The sequence below is a fragment of the Callorhinchus milii genome, unplaced genomic scaffold (genome assembly GCF_018977255.1).
Source record: "Callorhinchus milii isolate IMCB2004 unplaced genomic scaffold, IMCB_Cmil_1.0 Scaffold29, whole genome shotgun sequence".
NCBI classification, from domain to species: Eukaryota; Metazoa; Chordata; class Chondrichthyes; order Chimaeriformes; family Callorhinchidae; genus Callorhinchus; species Callorhinchus milii.
Genome location: NW_024704770.1, coordinates 3,549,202 through 3,560,782, shown reverse-complemented (window position 1 = coordinate 3,560,782; position 11,581 = coordinate 3,549,202). Strand labels below are relative to the sequence as shown.

Here is an 11,581-nt window from a genome sequence, read left to right as displayed (position 1 = left end):
GGACAGGAGGAGGCCATTCAGCCCCTCAAACCTGTTCTACTATTCTATTAGATCATGATTATTATTAGATATCAGATATTATTATTATTAATTATTAACTTATTGTTAGATCAGCCCGTGTCTGTGTCCTGCTCTCACTCTCTCCCCCCGTGTCCCTTTGCATGTTTTAATCCAGGTCCCTTCTCGAATGATTCTGTCGACCCGGCCTCGATCACTACTGGTGTAACACAGGAACAGGAGGAGGCCATTCAGCCCCTCGAGTCTGTTCCGCCATCATGGTTGATCTGTAGCCTCAACTCCAATTACCTTCCCTTTGTCCCGTACCCCTTGATCCCCTGATCTGACAAGCATCTGTCCACCTCAGTCTGGACAACGTGAATGGATCCAACCATAAACCACAGCCTTTTTGAGGAAGAGAGAGAGAGAGAGAGAGAACCCGCGAGGTCCCTGACTGCCAACACAGGCCGAGGCTTGAGGCTCATAAGAACATAAGTATTTGCTGGCGAAAGAAGACCGAGGTCCATCTAGGTCGCCTTCCACCCTCCTAGCAGTGGCTTTGACCCCTCGTGTCCACAACCTATACCCTGTATCTACCCTGAGATGTGATTTTCTAGTAGATTTGTTCTTCAAAGAATCAACATCTTCGCTTTCCGTGTTTGTACCGGTATCTTTCTCTCCTCTCTCTCTCTCTCTCTCTCTCCTGTCTCACTCTCTGTCTCCCTCTCCCTCTCTCTCGTCCGTCTCTCCTCTCTGTCCTCTGTGTCTATCTGTCTGTGTCTCTCCTCTGTCCATCTGTCGTGCCCTTTCTATCCTCTTTCTCATTCTCTCTCTCTCTCTCTAGTCTGTCTCTCGCTCTCGCTCTCTTCTTGTGAGAACGTTGTCTGGCTGACTGCCCTGAAGGAGGTCTCAAAACACCCTCTGCCAGAGCAGAAGGAGGTAGGGGATGGGAGGAAATCAGTTCTCAGGCTCTCTGCTCCACCAGGCCTTAAAATTCACCCATTGATTGACGGACGGGACGGACAGGCTAAGGCTCATTTGGATGGGACACTGGTAGTCAGGAGTTGCTGTGGCGCCCTTCGGTGGCGCACAGAAGCAACTGCAGCCTGGAGGGCACAGGTACACCCCAGAATATCACAGCACACAGAAGGAGGCCATTCGGCCCAGTGCCGGCTCTTTGGGGGAGCCGCCCGATCAGCCCCACTCCCCCGGCTCCTTGCCCCATTCCCTAGCAAAATGTTTTCCTCTTCAAGTCCCGATCCAATTCCCTTTTGAAAGTTGGTGTGGAATCTGTCCCCACCCCTGCCCGAAAGGCTTTAAAATATTGGATTAAACGTTCCAAGGAAACGACAAAGGCTAAACACGTAAGCACAGCTAACACTGCCAACCGCTGGTAAACAGGCCGCAGATACCGAGCACAGAGAGAATCTTTCCCTTCGCTCAGAAATATCACAACAGGCTCCAATCCTGGGTCTGTGTGAGTATGTGTGGGTGTGCGCGTGTGTGTGTGGGTGGATGGGTGTGTGTGGATGGGTGTAGGTGGATGGGTGTGTGTGTGTGTGGGTGGGTGTGTGTGGGTGGATGGGTGGGTGTGTGTGGGTAGATGGGTGTGAGTTGTGTGTGTGTGTGTGTGTGGGTGGGTGTGTGTGTGTGGGGGGGCGTAGATGGGTGTGCGCGGGTGTGTTTAGGGGGCGGATAGGGAAAGGAGTTAAATAGGAAAGTCTTATATCTTGACCGCCTCAAAACACCAGGGTTCAAACAGCACCAACCCGGCCCGGCCCGACTCATCAGCAGGACCTGGAAGGGCAGAGCAGTCACTGGGGGCAGGGAATCCTCCCCCTCAGCTCCTGGTAACCCCGCAGCCAAAGCCCCCTAACTAACGGGGAGGGTGGTCTTAGCTGGACAAGCAGCGGGAAAGCTTGGCCAGACAGCGCTCTCTCCCTCTCTCTCAATGGGCAAGCTGTGTGGGTTTAGCTGGTTAGATTCCAGCAGTTACCCCAACGCGCAATCTGGGCTACCCCACACCCTCCACCCCCCAGGCCTTTCTCTTGCCAACCTGCGCCTAATACTCTCTGGAATTGGGTAAAGCAGGATGTGGTGCTTAGAGCCATAGAGTGACGATCTTATTGAACCTTTTCAAAACCTTGAGATCCCTCGATCGAGCCTGAATCCCTTAGTAACGACCCCTTGTAATCTGCAGCACCCCTCTGACCCGATCCATTAACCCAAGGGGGAGGGGGGGGGTGGTCCAGCTTTTTGCCTCCCGAGGGCCGGATGCCCTATTTGAGAAACATCCGGGAGCCGCATGAGCAATATTTCAGCGTTTCCCTTCCAGAGACATAACATGAGGTGACATTTGTGGATTATGGAGGGAGCGCGAGTGGGTGGGGGGTTTGGGTGGGGACGGGTGAAACGGGGGGGGGGAGTGGTGGGTTGGTGGTGGGGGGCCGGGTGCAGCCCGTGGGCCTCCAGTTGGAACAGGCAGCGTTCAAACCCATTGAGGAATCACCCAATCAGTCAGTCGGTCACTTACTCCCACTCCTTGCGCTTGGCCTGAGGGGTGCTCTGCATCTTGTGAGCTTCGTGGGCCTTGATGACGTCTCGGTGATCGACCAGTCCCCCTCTCCGCCTGTAGGGGGCGGCCAGGCCGCTCTCGCTCATCTGGTAATAAGGCGCTTCGTACGCTGCCCCGGGGCTCAGGCCCTCCGCCCCAGCCTCGGCCTGCAGGGGGCACACAGCGTCATAGTAACTGGGGGGGTCAGGGGTCCCGGGAGAGGAGCGAGGGTCCGTCCAAGCTGTCGTGTCACCGTTCATAGCTTCTCCCCAGTGCGACGTGGAAGAGCTTCTGAAACACAAGAGCAGCCGGAGATCAGCGACACGACAACTAACAGCAGCTCTCTGTCTCTAACCCTGACCTGGGAGTGTAGTGACTGTGTGTTACTGTGTCTCTAACCCTGACCTGGGAGTGTAGTGACTGTGTGTTACTGTGCCTCTAACCCTGACCTGGGAGTGTAGTGACTGTGTGTTACTGTGTCTCTAACCCTGACCTGGAGTGTAGTGACTGTGTGTTACTGTGTCTCTAACCCTGACCTGGGAGTGTAGTGACTGTGTTTACTGTGTCTCTAACCCTGACCTGGGAGTGTAGTGACTGTGTGTTACTGTGTCTCTAACCCTGACCTGGGAGTGTAGTGACTGTGTTACTGTGTCTCTAACCCTGACCTGGGAGTGTAGTGACTGTGTGTTACTGTGTCTCTAACCCTGACCTGGGAGTGTAGTGACTGTGTTACTGTGTCTCTAACCCTGACCTGGGAGTGTAGTGACTGTGTTACTGTGTCTCTAACCCTGACCTGGGAGTGTGGAGGCAGTGTGGAGATTGGAGGTTAACGCTGAGGAGTTTGTAACCCAAACAGCGCCGCCTGGTGCCCACCTGCGCCATTGCACGGCTGCTTTGTGCGGTGCAGCAGCGCCGCCGTGTGGGCGCAATGGAGTACTGACGGGGGAACTGGAACTGGAGCTGAGAGTTTCACAAATCGGTCGTTCGTTTTGTTTTGAGTGTCTGAAAGTCCACATAAGGGCTCTCAACAAAACACACAGTACAGCAGCCAAATTCGTCAGCTAAAACCAGCAACATCCCACCACCAGCCGCTCCAACACAAACACCACTGCTATTATGATATCAATCCTGGTATCCTCCAGAGTACAGAAGAATTAGGGGAGATCTTATGGAAACGTATAAGATTCTTAAAGGGCGGATAAAGTAGGCACTGAGGGTCTGTTTCCCCGGTGGGAGAATCTATAACCGGGGGTCACAGTCTGAAAATTAAGGGTCAGCCTTTAGAACAGAGTTGAGGAAACATTTCTTCACTCAGAGGGCAGTGAATTTATGGAATTTTTCAAGGCTGAGACTGATAGATTTTTTAAAAACAGAGGGATTGGGGGATATGGGGATATGGGGGTAATTAGAGTTGGGTCAGAAGATCAGCCGTGATCTTATCGAATGGCGGGGCACAGGCTCGAGGGGCCGAATGGCCGACTCCTGCTCCTAATGCTTATGTTCTTCTGTTCTTATTTGACCCGGCGCCTTATCACGTCATCAGGACGTCTCAAAACGCTTCACAGGATACACTGTAAAGTGGAGTGACTGTGTGTTTTATAGGCCAATTGCGCACAGCGGTGTCCCACAAAAAGTCGTGGATTGTCTGGCTTAAAAGAAACATTTGGAGGGATTATTACCCCCGGAAAGCGATCCGCCAATCGACTAACAACCGGGTTCCTACAGACTGCCGGGTAAACAGAGGTGTGTGGAGTAAGGAAACTTGCCCAAGGTTTCGCCCTGCCCGGGGAATCAAACCCGTGGCCTCTCGCTTGCGAGGAGAGCGCACCAACAAATAGTCACTATGTAGTTTGTGGGCGAAACACAGCAGCCAATTGCGCACAGCAGTGGCTCACAAGCAGTCGTGGACTGAGCGAGCAAATGATTATGAGTGATGGAGAGGGGAGTGAAGCAGGTCGGAGAGGTAAAGGGAGTTGCCGGGAAGTGATTTGCAGGCGAGTGCGAGGATCTTGAAATACAAAGATTGTTAGAGACGCACAGACTTGTGAGCGTGTTTCTGATGGTAAGAATTCTCACGTCTGAAGCATTGCCTTCGACTGGAATTTCACAGGAAGGAGGAGAGTGCGAATGAATCGAGGGACATTCCCCAGCCTGAGAGGCACTTCCACACACAATAGCAAAAGCTATGGGAATGTTCACTCCCCACTTAAAAATACCCCCCACCCCCCACATCGGGTTTTAAACTATCATGGGGGCATGGGGAGTGGATTTGGGGGTGGGGAGAGGGTCGAGATGTGATTTCAAACCCACCTGGACACTGTCAAGTGAAACCCCTCCCCCCATCTAGAAATACAATCAAATCAAATTATAATAGATTGAAATAAGTACAAATATAATTACCACAAAATACACAGTCACTCCACTTTACAATATATTCTGTGAAGCCCTTTGTGACGCCTCGTGATTATTATTATTATTATTAAACCTTTCCCTGGTGGGGACTTGGGGTGATAATTCACTCACAGCTTAATTAATGCCTGACTAATATAAGGAAGGGGAGAACCTTTCCTCTCCCCAACCCCCAAAAAATAAAAAACATTCCCTCAATTAAATCACCTGCTTTCCTGGCGCTTCTAAGTGTTATTAAGTCTTGCCCATCTTTCTATGGTAAGAGAGAATATTAGTAACCTTTAAACCCAGTGTGAACATTCACTGAACACATGACATTAAAAATTAATTTATTCAACCTGCTTCAAACCAGCCCCCAACCAGCTGTGTTCACAGGCTGCCTCTTATCAGACTGTATCATTTAAAAATACTTATATTATTATCTTTTACTCAAATCACCCCTCCCCCCCACACACACAAAAACACTCACACACAGAAACACTCATATACACACAGAAACACACACAGAAACACTCATATACACAGAAACACACACACACACAGAAACACACACACACAGAAACACTCACACACAGAAACACACACACAGAAACATACACACACAGAAACACTCATATACACAGAAACACACACACACAGAAACACTCACACACAGAAACACTCATATACACAGAAACACACACACACAGAAACACTCACACACAGAAACACTCACACACAGAAACACTCATATACACAGAAACACACACACACACAGAAACACACACACACAGAAACACTCATATACACAGAAACACACACACACAGAAACACTCACACACAGAAACACTCACACACACAGAAACACACACACACAGAAACACTCACACACAGAAACACTCAACACACACACAAAAACACTCACTCACACACACACACACAGAAACACTCACACACAGAAACACACACACAGAATCACACACACACACAAACACACAAACACACACACACAGAAACACTCAACACACAGAAACAACTCACAAACACACAACAAACACACACAAACACACACAGACACTACACACACACAGAAACACACACACACACAGACACTCACACACACAGAACACACCACACAACACACACAGACACACACACACACACACACAGACACCCAGAGAGACACTCACACACACACAGACACCCAGAGAGACACTCACACACACAGACACCCAGAGAGACACTCACACACACAGAGACACCACACACACAGAGACACTCACACACAGAGACACTCACACACACAGAGACACTCACACACACAGAGACACTCACACACACACAGACACTCACACAGAGAGACACACACACACACATACACACACAAACACTGACACACACAGAAACACTCTCTCACACACACACACTCACACGCCACACACACTGAAACACACACACAAACACACACACACAGACACACACACAGAGACACTCACACACACACAGACACTCACACACAGAGACACTACCACAGACACTCACACACAGTCACACACTGAGACACTCACACACACTGAGACACTCACACACTGAAACACTCGCACACAGACACTCACACACAGAGGCACTCACACACACAGAGACACTCACACACACAGAGACACTCACACACACAGAGACACTCACACACACAGACACTCACACACACAGAGACACTCACACAGAGACACACACACAGAACCCCCCCCCCCCCCCCCCTCCACCTACAGTGTTTAAAGTCACAGCTCTGCCCCACTCCAGTGATTTAAGACCAATGTCTAAATCGCTTCCGAATGAATAAATAATAAAAGATAATAATTTGCCGATTCAATCCACGAATGATTGTCGGACGTCGCTGTGCGCAGTTGAGAGCCGCTGCGTTTCGCCCACAAAACACACAGTCACCACACTTTACGGGGTACAGCTATGGGCAGAGATATAATATACATAACACACACATACATATAAATCTCCTGTGAAACGCATTGTGAAGCATCTCGAAGACGTGATAAGACTTTACATCGAATGGGAGGAACATTGTGATTCTTATTAACATTACTTTAACCCACACACGTCTATCACACCCAATAAATACCCCCTATAGATATACACACACACATATATATATATATATAGAGAGAGAGAGAGATATTGATGGGAACAGACACACGTCTGGAATTCAACTGATAAGAGGGTATTTTTTTTTGAGTGGAACGACGAGAGAAGAGAAGAGGATAAGAAGACGATGGGTTTTACCTGCGATTCCTAAAGCTCCTGGAGACCGGTTGACCTGAGGTGCCCCGGTTTAATGGTTTAATGGTTTAATCCGCTGTTTGGTGTTTAAAAGGGGTCCCCAAACCATAGGTGCAGACCCCCCATCACCATCACCACCCCCTCCCCCCCCACCGCCACCCCAGCAATAAGCTTCACATCAGTGGGGGGGAGGGAGGGGAGGGAGGGGGAGAGGGAGGGAGGATGAAAGATGGGGTTATTTTTTGGTGTGTGTGGTCCCTTCAGTGTGTGACTGACCCCCACTTCACATCCCAACTCACAGCCAAACCCTGTCTTTTTTAAACGGAACCCCCCCCCCACCTCCCTTCTCTCCCCCCTCTCTCCCCCCCACTCAATATATATATATATATATATATATAAAAATATAGCATCAGGGTTTAACTGCAGATACCTCTGGCAGTCTGACCTACAGTCTGAATTCTCTCTTTCCCTCTCTGTCTGTCTGTCTGTCCCCCCCCCACCCCGACCCCCCCCCCCCCCGTCTCTCCCTTAAAAAATAAAGCTACTTTCTGCTAATATTTCTCTCTCTTCCTTTACGATTCACCACCTATCTCTGCAAACTAACGCAAATCCCAACAAGCTTGCGTTTTTTCTCTCTCTCCCCCCCTCTCTCTCTCTCTCTCTGTCTGTGTGTCTGTGTGTCTGTCTGTATGTGTGTCTGTCTGTATGTGTGTGTGTCTGTATGTGTGTGTGTGTGTGTGTATGTGTGCGTATGTATGTGTGTGTGTGCTCAGTGTTAAAGGGGGAACTGACAGCAATAGGTCTCTGGAAAAACTAGACGAGTTCTATTTTATTCTGAATTAAAAGGGTAATACCAGAGGTGGGGGGGGGGTGGATTTTTTCTCTGACCCCCAAAAATTTTGAGGCTGAGAGGCTGGGGGGGGATAAATGGGGCTAACTTGTCCGCGCCCCCCCCCCACCCCACCTCGACTGGTTTTATTTCAAAAGGGCGATGGGGGTTTTAGAAGGTTGTGGGTTCAAGCCCACACACGCATGCACACACAGACACACACGCACACACATGGACACACACAGACACGCCACACGCACACACGCCACACGCACGGACACGCACCACACAACAACAACAACAACAAAATGACATTTAGAGAGCACCTTTCATGTCGGGAGGACATCCCAAAGCACTGAAACACACACCGACACACACTACTCACACACACACGTCAGGGCGTTTGATCCGATATTAGAGCGAGGATTTTCTGCGTTGTTTCTGGTGATCGCAAAATTAAAATGTCTCACAGGTGCTGAATCAAATACAAGGTTTGTTTACCTGTTGTTGTTGTTGTTGTTGTTGGATTCCTGTAGTTGTTCAGCAAGCAAGCGGGAGGACCTGGGTTAGATTCCCGGGGCTGGTCGGGGCGAAACCTCGGGCACGTTTTCTTCCTCCACAGGCACACGCATGCTCCTCTGTTTACCCAGCAGTAAAGTAGGAACCCGGTTGTTAAGTCGATTGGCGGATCGCTTTCCAGGGTTAATGATCTCTTCGGGGAAATAAAAATTCACAAAATTGGAACACTGCTGTGCGGAATTGGCTGCCCGCAAAAAATACTCAGTCACTCCACTTTACGGCGTATTCCGTGAAGCGCTTAGAGACATCTGGACGATGTGATAAGGTGCTGTATCAAATGCAATTATTATTAACGTCGACGTGAGCCTGGACGGATTACAGAGGTTGGAGACTTGAGTTCTGCAGACCAGGGAATGAGTCTGTCAGTCAAGTCAGTCAGTCAGTCAGTCGGTCGGTCTCGTTCTGTGTGCTCTGTGAATCCGAGGGCTACATTACTCAAGCTGTGAAGCAGCCTGACACTGCAGACGGTGTCATTACTGACGGGAACAGCGATGACTTGCGTCCAACCGGGCTGATAAATGCCCCCATTCACTTCAGCCACGGGTCAGCCATGACGCGTTTCTGCTCTCAACTCTTCCAGCTGGATTTCAAGCCTGGATCGTGAGCGTTCCTGGGGAGTGCTCCCTTCATCCCTTCACACCCCCGCCCTGGCACCTGCTTACCCCCCCCACAACCCACTACCCGCTGCCTCTGCTCCACTGGCTCCGGCCTCCTGCTTGTCCCTCGTATCCCTCCACTCCACCATCAGCGACTACGCCCCGAAACTCTGGAACCCTCTCTCCAATCCTTCCCCCTCGTCCCCTTCCCTCCCTGTCTTCAGATCCCGCCTGAAGACCTTCCCTTTCGACTGTGTATCTCCTCTCTTCTCTCCCCAGTCGGTGTCCTGGCCGACAATCTCTCTCCTCCCCCCTCCACTTTGCAGAGTCCTGTAGCTCAGTGGTTAGAGCCCTCGCCTCGCAAGCGAGAGGACCCGGGTTCGACTCCCGGTCAGGGCGAAACCTTAGGCAAGTTTCCTTACTCCACACACAGGCTTCCGGTTACTTAGCAGTAACACGGCTGTCACCATTAGTCGATCGGAGGATCGCTTTCCGGGAATAATAATAATAATCCCTCCAAAAAAATATATAATAATAATAAAATTTGGTCAATCAAACAATCCACGCCTGGTTATGGGACGCTGCTGTGTGCAATTGGCTGCCACGTTTCGCCCACAAAATATACAGTCACTGCACTTTACAGTGCATCCTGTGAAGCGCTTTGAGACGTCTCGACGACCTGACAAGGCTCTGTATCAAATGCACGGATTATTATTATCATTAATAATCACGGGCATCCATGGGACATGGCAGAGTGCAAATCGGACGCTGGGTTTCCCTACAAAACACACGGTCACTGCAGTTGACAGCGGTTTCCCTCTCACACACACTCACACACTCACTCACACACACACACACACACGTGCACTCACGCACACACACCCAGCTGTCAAGGGAGCTGGGCCGGGCTGAGCTGGGGGAGGGGGGGTATTTTAACAAGTCAAATAACCTTTCAGAAGCAGCATTGAGCTGCAGGACTCATTGTCACAGTCAGTGTCTCTCCTGTGACTCACACATGAGTGTGAACGTAACATCACAGAGAGAGCGGCATTACAGCACAGAAACAGCCCATTTGCCCCCCAAACTCCCCCCCAAACTCAGCCCCAGCCCCAGAGAGCCCTAAAAAAGATATTGTTGGATTATTCCTTTGTGTGTTGCCCCAGGATGCTTCCAGGGCGAATAATAAAAAGGTGAAGGGGGAAAAAGGAAGAGGGGGGTGGGGGGGGGTGGGAAGGAAAAAAATTGCCACCCTCCCTCTCGACCCAATGCAACTGGGGAAGAAAGAGGGAGCGAGAAAGGGAGGGAGGGAGGGAGGGAGGGGAGGGGAGAGAGAGGGAAAAAATGAAGGAGCGAGGGAGGGAAGGAAAGAGGGATGGAGCGAGGGAGAGAGGGATGGAGAGAGGGAGGGGTGAAAGAAAGGACGGAGAGAGGGAGACGGATGGAGGCAGGAAGAGGGATGAGGGTAGGGAGAAGGATGGAGGGATGGAGGAGAGGAGAGAGGGAGGGAGAGAGAGAGAGAGAGAGAGGAGAGACAGTTGGAGAGAGACATGAAGGAAGAGGGATGGATGGATGGATGCAGGGAGGGAGGGAATTATATCACGTTGGAGCCCCCGGCTACCCAAACATTCCCGCTGTGTCTCCGCACTATGGGTTTTCCCAACTGCAAACAGCAGCCCCAAATGTGGATCAACCTCCGTTGCCGTGACAACCCTCTCTAACCTACGTGCGATGGCCCGGCCCTTAATGAAAAACGAAGCCATAAAACATCTCAAAAGCCTTGGAGCTCAAACAGCAGATTACGCTGTGAGGGGCAGCAACTCTCTCTCCTCCTCGCAACACCCCCATCTGTTACCAGAGACACTCTGGGGTCAATCATTGAGGACCCTTGAGATTCCCTCCCTCTCTCCCTCCCTCCCTCCCTGTCTCCCTCCCTCCCTCCCTGTCTCCCTAAACCCTGGACATTGCCCCCCCCAACACACACACACTGCACTACGTAGCATAGTGGTCAGTGCACTCATCTCACAAGCAAAGGAGAGGACTTGGGTTGGATTAGGCAAGTTTCCTTACTTCTCTCTCTCTCACACACACGAGCCTCTGTTTACCAGCAGTAAATAGGAACCCGGTTGTTAGTCGAATGGCGGATCGCTTTCCAGGGGGTAACGAAAAAAAAATTGTGGGACCTTCCTCTTTATCTGCGCCTACAGTCACTTCACCCTCACCTCCCACCTGCTCCGGCACTGTCAAGGGCTCTGGGACGCTCTGCGAGGGGCGCTGCGTAAATGCAAGTTGTTGTTGGTCCTGGGGAGGGGGTTCAGTACTGAGTGACCGCAGGGGTGGGTGAAGGGG

General features: G+C 50.8%; 1 protein-coding gene across 1 annotated transcript in view; it reads right to left on the bottom strand.

Moving 5' to 3' along the window:
• The window catches only part of LOC103172863 (voltage-dependent P/Q-type calcium channel subunit alpha-1A-like), a 63,218-nt gene extending 59,785 nt beyond the window's left edge, over positions 1 to 3,433 (bottom strand). The window contains 2 exon segments of the mRNA XM_042344636.1: positions 2,531 to 2,842; positions 3,345 to 3,433. Coding sequence (XP_042200570.1) covers positions 2,531 to 2,842; positions 3,345 to 3,433 — 401 coding nt within the window.
• Between the last annotated feature and the right edge of the window lie 8,148 nt (positions 3,434 to 11,581).